At 43.2% G+C, this 8,994-nt stretch overlaps 1 protein-coding gene across 1 annotated transcript; it reads right to left on the bottom strand.

Moving 5' to 3' along the window:
* Positions 1–5,072, bottom strand: PSMB5 (proteasome 20S subunit beta 5). Its single transcript, XM_019662998.1, has 3 exons — positions 4,621–5,072; positions 3,657–3,963; positions 1–493 (listed from the first exon to the last, which is right to left on the bottom strand). The coding sequence occupies exons 1-3, from the start codon at positions 4,816–4,818 to the stop codon at positions 207–209; spliced, it is 792 nt and encodes a 263-aa protein (XP_019518543.1). The 5' UTR covers positions 4,819–5,072; the 3' UTR covers positions 1–206.
* Positions 5,073–8,994: the final 3,922 nt, after the last annotated feature.

Below are 8,994 nucleotides of genomic sequence, written 5' to 3'. Positions count from 1 at the left end.
TGAGGTTGAGTAGTGTAATGTTAACATCCAAGAAAGTGAAACAAATCATCACCTCTGCTGCAGCTCATTAACAACAGAGGTCAATGCGCCAGAGCTTAAAAAAATTATCAATACAATAGGGGACTCTTCCACTATAGGATGGAGGGCTATACCCATATCACCAACAAGTCACCCCAAGAAACGCAAGCAGCCACATCCACCCTCCTTCAGGGGGAAGAGCCACTGTACTTCTCATGTAGATCAGCCACATTATCACTGGAGACTCGGATCCAGCCATCCTCGCGGACATGGTAGAGGTTGACTGCACCTCCTGAGTAGGCATCTCTATAGGTGGCTTGGTAGATGGCTCGACGGGCCAGATCATAGGCCTGTTCCACCTCCAGGTCATAGGAGTAACCCCGATCCATGACCCCATATGCATACACAGAGCCAGAACCTACAGAGAAGGTGGCCCCTGAGATCCGGTTTCCTTCGCTGTCCACATAGTAGAGGCCTGGAAAGAGAGATGAGGTTAGCAGGAAAACAAATGACCATCCCTTTTGACATTTAATTCATCCTCCAAGGAAACAATTCTCCATCACTCTTGAAACCCAGAGACCAACAGAATTACAAGAAAAAAAGCACTTCTATAAAATTACTTAACAACAACAAAACCTGAAGTAATCAAATTCAATATGACTCTGGAATTCTACCACCCCATCTCACCTCCTTTGTACTAACTGCCTTGTCTATCCTCTCTGTACAATCAAAAATCAAGTATAATTCAAATGACTTAGGTTTCAAGCACAGAGCTTCAGGCACTGTGGGAGATAATATTTAAAACAATCTAGGGGCCGGCCTAGTGGCTCAGTTGGTTAAGAGCTCGCTCAAGAGTTTGAGCTCTGAGCAACAGCGGTTCGAGGCCAGCCCGAGCTGAGCAGCCGCTAAGCTGCCAATAGGTAGCAGGATGGCTCAGCTAAAAAAACAAAAAAAACAAAAACAAAAACAAACAATCCTAGCCCTCAACGTTTAGACTACCTGAGGCATAAGACATGTGTCACACAGTAGACAATAAAGTCTAGAGTTCCAAATCATATTGTAAAGACCTGCACTGTCCAATATGGTAGCCACTAGTCACATATGACTACTGAGTATTTCAAATGAAGCTAGTATCACACGATGAAGTGGTATTTTGGATCTACTGGGTTAAATATACTATTAAAATTAATTTCCCTTTTTTATTTTTAAAATGTGGTTACTATAAATTTTAAAATTACATGTATGGCACACATTTTATTTCTATTGGGCAGCACTGGTGTACACCAGGGGTTGGCCAAGTCTCGTTTTTGTACATAAAGTTTTATTGGAACACAGCCATACCTGCTTGTGTATATATTGTCTGTGACTACTTTTGTGCTAAGATGGGAGTTAAGTAGTTGAGACAAAGACCACGTGGCCTGCAAGCCTAAAATATTTACTATTTGGCCCTTCAGAAAAAGTAAGCCAACCTCTGGTACAGATGAAAATTTAGACCAAGATTTTAATAACCTTTTTATCAGTTCCAACCACCTGCTTGAGCTCTGCAACAGGATGCCTTTGTCACCAAGTTCAGATTCAAACCTGCCGTCCTCAAATACTATCAATGGTTTACCATTACCTACCAAACTCATCTCTCTTGTGCCCCACCAACCCACAATTCCGCCTGTATTTTCAAATTTTGCCAATGGCTTCACTCATCTCTTTCCTATTTTAGTGGTTCTCAACTTTCACTATGCATCAGAATCATCTAAGGAAGCTGTTTTAAAAGATGCCTAGGACTTACCCCAGGTATTCTTTTTCAATTGGTCTGGGGTGGGGAACAAGGACAGACGGGACTTGTTTAAGTTCTCCAGGTGATCTTATGAAACCCCGGTTGAGAACCACTGCCCTTACCAGTTTTCAGGTTCAGATGATTCTAATGTCTACCCTAATCTAGCTCCTTCTCAGTTCCACTGCCATGGCCATTTGGTTCCAGTTTACCTTTCTGTCTCGATAGATCACTATTCTTCATATACCCTTAATTCCAATTAAACTGGATTTCCAGTTACTCCCCACAAAATCTCATGCTTCTTTCCTCTTTCCTTTGTTCATTATGTTTCTTTCCTCTCATTTTGACATCTTGGACAACTGCCACCTAGTCACAAAGTCTTCCTCAATTCCTCCCATCAGAAGTAATCACCTCCTTTTCAAAACTCCTTCAGCATTTTATTGGTTCTTTTAAAAATGGTATTCATCTCATAAGCCTTGTATTCAGTAATCTGTGATTCTTTCTCAGCATGCCTCTGGAGGCAACGGGCTGACTCATCCTGAATGGGACTGTCAGGAAGACTTTTTGAGAAGGGACAATTTAAGTTATGCTCTAGTTTCCTGCGTTTTTCTTGCTAGCCAGCTTTTGTTGAAAGCAGCTCTAACACTGTTTCCATCACCTGGAACAAACCAAATAGCTAAGAGTTCAAAGCAGCATTTCCAAAATGCTTCCCTGGACCACACAAGGTGTATGGAACTGTTCTTTCACACCTTTCAAAGAGAAGTGTCTCAATTTCCAAAGTAACAAAGTGAGCTCCTTTCTCACATCCACTTTTTAATCTCATTTATCCTCCACTGAGTAGTGAACTGATATTCTCCAAAGCAAGTGAAAAAGTGGGGGGTATCCTACCATTGTTTGACAGAGGAAAACTAGGTATTTAGTAAGCAGGTAAATGAATGAAGCAAAAACAATAGGAGGAAAGAAATGACTATTTTCAAGCATTGAGGAGAAAATTACACAGAGTAACTAGCTGTATTCCAGCTTGACTAAAGGGATATTAAAAATTGACTGAAGAGGAGCTGACATTAGATACAAGGTTGAACTTCCTGACAAGATTTTTATATACTGCAAAGGAAACTAGGCTAAGGAATTTCTTTTCAGAGATGATAGAATAGGACCTAGGGTGAGTATATTAAGCAAGGAAAGGAGATGAGCATCAAGGCCCCTTCTCGGCCAAAGATTCCCTAAAGGAAAAAAGGGAAGAGAAATGACTAACTTTTGGGTAGTTACTTCCTATATATTAGATTTTCGTGTTCCAATACATAAACCACTAACCACATGTGGCTATTGAGCACTTCAAATGGGGCTAATGCCATATGCCAAAATGATAATATTTTAAGTATTTTGGATTAAATTGTTAAAATTAATTCAACTTGTTTCTTTTTACTTTTTGAATATAGCCATTAGAAAATTTAAAATCACATGTATATCTCACATTATATTTCTATTATGTACTTTAATTCTCAAATACAGTCTTTATAGGTCTTATTTATTTTATGGGTGAGAGAATATAGAAGGAAAAGCATTACATGCCAGATGCTATATGCTTTATGTGTACTACCTCATTTAAACAATGCAACAGATGATGAAACAGACTGAGAAAATAAGCAACCTGCATAAGGTCACATGGTAGCCAATGACACCGCTGGTCTAACTCCAGGACCTTTCCTACACTACCGTGCCTTCTTTGAACAAAGAGAAGGGAGAGCTGAGAAACTAATCAACAAATCCTCAGCACTGACCCAAAGCCCTTTGTTTCACTTTTCTGTTCAAACAACCCCTCATCTCCGTAATGTCAGCCCAAGAATCATGTGGCTGAAGCTTAACTCACCAGGGCCTCTCTTATCCCAGCCACAGATCATGGTGCCCATGGACAGCCCCATGCCTTTATACTGATACACCATGTTGGCCAGCAGCTTGGAGGCAGCTGCTACCGAGATGCGTTCCTTGTTTCGAAGCTCATAGATTCGACACTGCCGAGCCAACAGCCGCTCCCAGAAGCTGCAATCCGCTGCACCCCCAGCCATGGTGCCCAGCAGGTAGGGGTTGATCTCTATCACCTTCTTTACTGTCTGAGAGGCAATGTAGGCACCGGCTGTGGCCCGGGAGTCGGCTGCAACAATGACTCCATGTTGAAACTGTTAAGAGGAAAACACAAAGCAGATCAAAACAGACCACAAAAACATCTCGACATTTCTTTTTGCATCAATGCAAAACCAGAACATCTCTTTCTCTGTCGTTTTACATTTTACAATATCCTTTCCCACATATTAATGTCACTTGGGCTTCATATCAATCCCGTGACATGGGTATAAACATATTTCCTTCATTTCATAGGAAACAGGTTTAATGAGAATGACTTGCCCACGATCGTAGAGCTAGTTATTGCTAAGCAGGGCTAGGAATTCCAATAGTCTGGCTCCTAGTACAGGGCTCCCTCCCAACAAGCTTCCCTCCTCTTGCCATAGTTTCGGTTACCCTCGCCTAGAGGGGACACCGTTTCCAAAATCTTTGGTGAATGGTTACAACTGCCTTCCCTTTGCCAGTGTTCATCGCCGCTGCGGCCTCCCCCTTTCCTGGATAGAAGCAACCTGGGGTCGCCTAGGAATCAACCCAAGCAGCCTCGAGTTCCTTCTCCCACTTAACCACCGCCCCCCTCTCCGGCCAGAGCCGGAACGGAGGCCTCCCGGGACAAGACAGTGAAACCGCCGGGGTCCGGACGAGCGGTCCGGCTGGGAGGCCGGGAAGCGCGCGGGCGCGCGAGACTCAGCCCGGCTCGGCGGCTGGGTTCGCACCTTGAAGGCCAGCGTGGTGGTTCCATGAAGTATTTCGATTCTCGGTTCCTCTGGAACACCCCAGCTGGGCGCGGCCAGGCTCAGCCCATCATTTGGACTACCGGGACCGAGGTCCCACAGATCCGCTCGACCCCCAAGTCCGAAAAACCCGTGTCGGTTCACCGGCAGCGGCCTCTCCAACACACTGGCCAGCGCCATGTCTAGTAAGGGCAAAAGTACCTATCTCCAAGAACGCCTCGCAGAGAGCGGCCGGGCAACGCCTTGCCGTCACAGCTTCACTTCCTGTTAGATCTATCCCGGAGAGGAGCCATTTTAACTCCTGGCAGCCACGCCTCCAAAAACAAGAGGCAGACACTGGGGAACATTATCACTGAGCGGAAAAACAACCAAATGGCTTCACTACCCTTAAATTCTAAAGGGATGTGGCTGCCATTTTAGTTTAGGTGATGGAAGGAGTGCCGGATTAGATTAACCTCAAATTCCTGGGAGGCAACCGGAAACGTCCCTGTTGCGGAGGAAATTGACGCCGGCCATCTTTGAGAAGGGCGTGACTGGTTGAAAATGCAATAGGTTCTGAAACCTTAGCGGTAAATTGTCCCCGCCCACCCTGGTATCCAAGCAACACTTTACATAGCTAATATGGTACTGCTTCAGCACTATATTAATGCGACCGAAATTGCCGTTTTGTTTAAGGGCAGTTTCTAGTACCTTCTAGTACTGGATAAAATGTTGATGTACTCTGAAGTCATTTTCCTATGAAGTTAGCTACGCCACAGCAGTTTGTGGTAAAAGCGCAACAAAATAAAAGTGCTATACCTCTTGTTGTTTGATAGCGTTAATTGCCACACTACCCACATTCTCTAAAAGTAACCAATTTTTAAAATTCAATATTATCTTTACTCCCACCCTATAGTAGAAATTCTAATAAGTAATGAAGGGCCCAAAAGGCAGATAGAAGAATAAAGAAGGAAAAACAAACGGCCCAGTTAATCCACAAACTAAATTCTTAAGTTCATTTCCGGAATAACTGAATCAATAGTCATTTACCATCTCAGAGCCTGGAGGAGAGTTGGGGCTCTATAAAGATGTACCAAGGGCCGGCCAAGTGACTCAGTTGGTAAACAGCTCACTCAAGAGTGTGAACTCTGAGCAACACGGTCACTGGTTTGATTCCCGGCCCAAGCTGAGCTGCCACTGAGCTGCCAACAGGTGGCAGGATGGCTCAGCTAAAAAAACAAAAACAAAAACAAACAAAAAAGGATGTACCAAGAGTTTCTCTAACTTATGCTTGCTAAAACAAGCTCTTTATTCAGGAATGTGGTATATTTCATTGTCTCTCCCTCTCTCCACCTACCTTCAATTTTCAACACTTTTGGGAACCATAACAAGCAAAGAAGAGGGCAAAGGTATGAAATGTTGCCTCCTGCTTTATGGTTCTATGAAGTCAGTGCCTGCCCTTCCTTGTTGTAGTCCAGCGGCAACATACATCAATATCTAAATTCCACTTTCCTCTGATGCTCAACTCAGCCCTTCCTCTTCCCCAGCAGATTCTGTGCCTCTGTTTATTGAGCAGGTATTATTTTGCAGTCACCCCTGCAATACAACTACCGTATTTGCCGGCGTATAAGACGACTGGGCGTATAAGACGACCCCCTAACATTTCCACTCAAAATACAGAGTTTGTTATATACTCGCCGTATAAGACTACCCCCTCTTCCGCACACCTTCCACACACCAAATAAAAGGTAAAACAATATCAGATTTGATTTGGCCCACTGAAGTGCAAACAAGCGTATTGTATTTCGTGTCACCACATAACCGTTTTGGCGATGTTGAGCCACCATGTCTGCTACATGTTTTTCGAGTTCTGGCCAGTGTGGGGTGCCTCTTCTTAATGCACACTTACCCCTTGGCATACTCTTTAATGCTTTCTCATTTGATTTCCAGTCCCGAACCATCTTTTCTGTTACTCCATATTGTCTTGCAGCAGCACAATTATTATTTTCCTTAGCAAAGTTTATAACTTTCAGTTTAAAATTTGCATCATACTTCTTTCTTTTGGCTGGTGCCATGATAGGGATGATAGGGGTTTGACTGGTCGACATTTTCTATGCTGTACTGTACAATGGTGCAGTATTGTGGTTGGCTGTTGGCTGTATACAAAGCCTGATTTGATTGGTCCCTGCTCCCTGTTTGCCCGCCCTGTCACTATAGCAGTCTGGTCCACCCTTGCATCAGCATCTCCCTGGGACCTCACTAGTGCGCAAGTGCGAGCTCTTCAACATTCTAACAGGCACCATGATAGCGCAAAATCGCGAATCTTCAATGCATAGTAAAGAAATATACGGTAACCCGAATTTACCACACTCGCAAAATCGCACACAGCCGAGCATACACCCAGCAGCGCTGCTGATGCCTGAACGGTATGTAGAATGAAGTGGGCGGGCATCGGGAGGCCACTATGGCACGGGGCAAGCACTATGGGCAGTCTATCTGAAGTGTACCTGGCGTATAAGACGACCCCCCACTTGGAGGCATATTTTTCAGGGCCAAAAAATCGTCTTATACGCCGGCAAATACGGTAGTCCTCCTTTTGACATCTCTCAGTGGTTCTTTCACTCTGCGACTAATAGCATTTGTACTTCTCTTTTAAGGCACTTTCCTCCTCTACAATGCTTCCCACATTCTTTTCATTGCAGCTGACACCACCTTTGACTTCTTATCTCCTCACTCCTGAACTACTGAAATATCCTCCTAACTGATCTTCTGGGCCAAAACTGTACTCTAATTCATTCTGCATAACACCTGATAGATTGTCCTATAATAATGTGATAACACCATCTTGATCTTATCACTCGCCCGCTTTAAAATGTACTATAAAGTTCAGCTCCTCAGCATGGCATTCAAGGCCTTCCATGATCAGTCCCCAATCTACCTTACATTAGTTCTTTGCTCCATGGTCCCTACTTATGGAGACCTCAAAAGGAGAGTTACAAATGATAAGTGCTGCTGTTGGTGGGAATGTAAACTGGTACAGCCACTATGGAAAAGAGTGTGGAGGTTCCTAAAAAAATTTAAAATAGAACATATGATCCAGCAATCCCATATCTGGGTATTTATCCGAAGGAAATGAAATCACTATCTCATAGAGATTGTCTTCACCCCAATGTTCATTGCAGCATTATTCACAATAGCTGAGACATGGAAACAACTAAGTGTCCATTGATGGATGAATGGATAAAGAAAATGTTACATATATCTAGGGGAATATTATTAAGCCATAAAAAAGAATGAAATCTTGCCATTTTTTACAACATGGGTGAAACTTGAGGGCATTATACTAAGTGAAATAAGTCTGAGAAAGAAAGACAAATATTGTATGATTTCACGTTTCCCTGGAAGCCAACAAAGCCAAACTCATAGAAACAGAATAGAGTAGTGGTTGCCAGAGGTTGGGGTTAGGGAAATGGGAAGATGTTGGTCAAAGGGTACAAACTCCTGGTTATAAGAGGAATAAGTTCTGGGAATCTAGTGTACAGCATGATGGCTAATTTAACGATACTATATTGTATACTTGAAAGTGGCTGAGAGTAGATTTTTAAATGTTCTCACAATAACAACAAAAAATGGTAATTATGTGAGGTAAAGGATGTGTTGACTAACCTTATTGTGGTAAACATTTTGTAATATATGTATAAAGTCATCACATTGTACACCTTAAAGTTACACAATGTTATATGTCAATTATATCTTAATAAGGTGGGGGGAGAAAAATGATAAGTTCATAGGCGAGAGAGGAGGTCAGTGTAGATAGGGGGAAAGCTTTTCCAAGGAGTTCTAGATTCATTTCCCTAAATACCAGTGGGGTCCCATTGCTCCTCAAACCTACAGGCCCTCCTCTTTCAGTCTATACCTGGGAAGAATTTTCAGAATAGGTAGTACCTAAGTCAGACTTCGAAGCATAGAACTCAAATAGATGAAGGGGAAGTGAGAGATAGCGTGAAAAGAGGTTGTGGTGAATGGATTACGATTGGACCGTAGTGGACCTTAAATGCCAGCCTGGAGTCAAGAGGTCATTTGGATTTGATCTCATAGCCCTTCCAGGTTTCTTAGTAGAGGAGACAGAGAATTTGAGTGATATCTTAGGGAAAGATGTCAGTGTGGAGGATAAGATTAGATGGGGAGACTGGAGGGTGGCCAGTTAGGAGGACTTTCAGCTGTCCAGATCTGACTTGATAATGGTCTGACCTAGGGAGGTAGCAATCCAGCCATATACAAAGAGTCTAAGACTTAGTCTTTAGAAGGAGGAGACATTCTTCTCTCCCTTCTCTCTCTCTCTCTCTCTCTCTCTCTCTCTCTCTCTCTCTCTCTCTC

The sequence above is a fragment of the Hipposideros armiger genome, unplaced genomic scaffold (assembly GCF_001890085.2).
Source record: "Hipposideros armiger isolate ML-2016 unplaced genomic scaffold, ASM189008v1 scaffold_385, whole genome shotgun sequence".
Classification (NCBI taxonomy): domain Eukaryota; kingdom Metazoa; phylum Chordata; class Mammalia; order Chiroptera; family Hipposideridae; genus Hipposideros; species Hipposideros armiger.
Note: the sequence above shows the minus strand (reverse complement) of the source record. Positions and strands in the feature narration are given on the sequence as shown.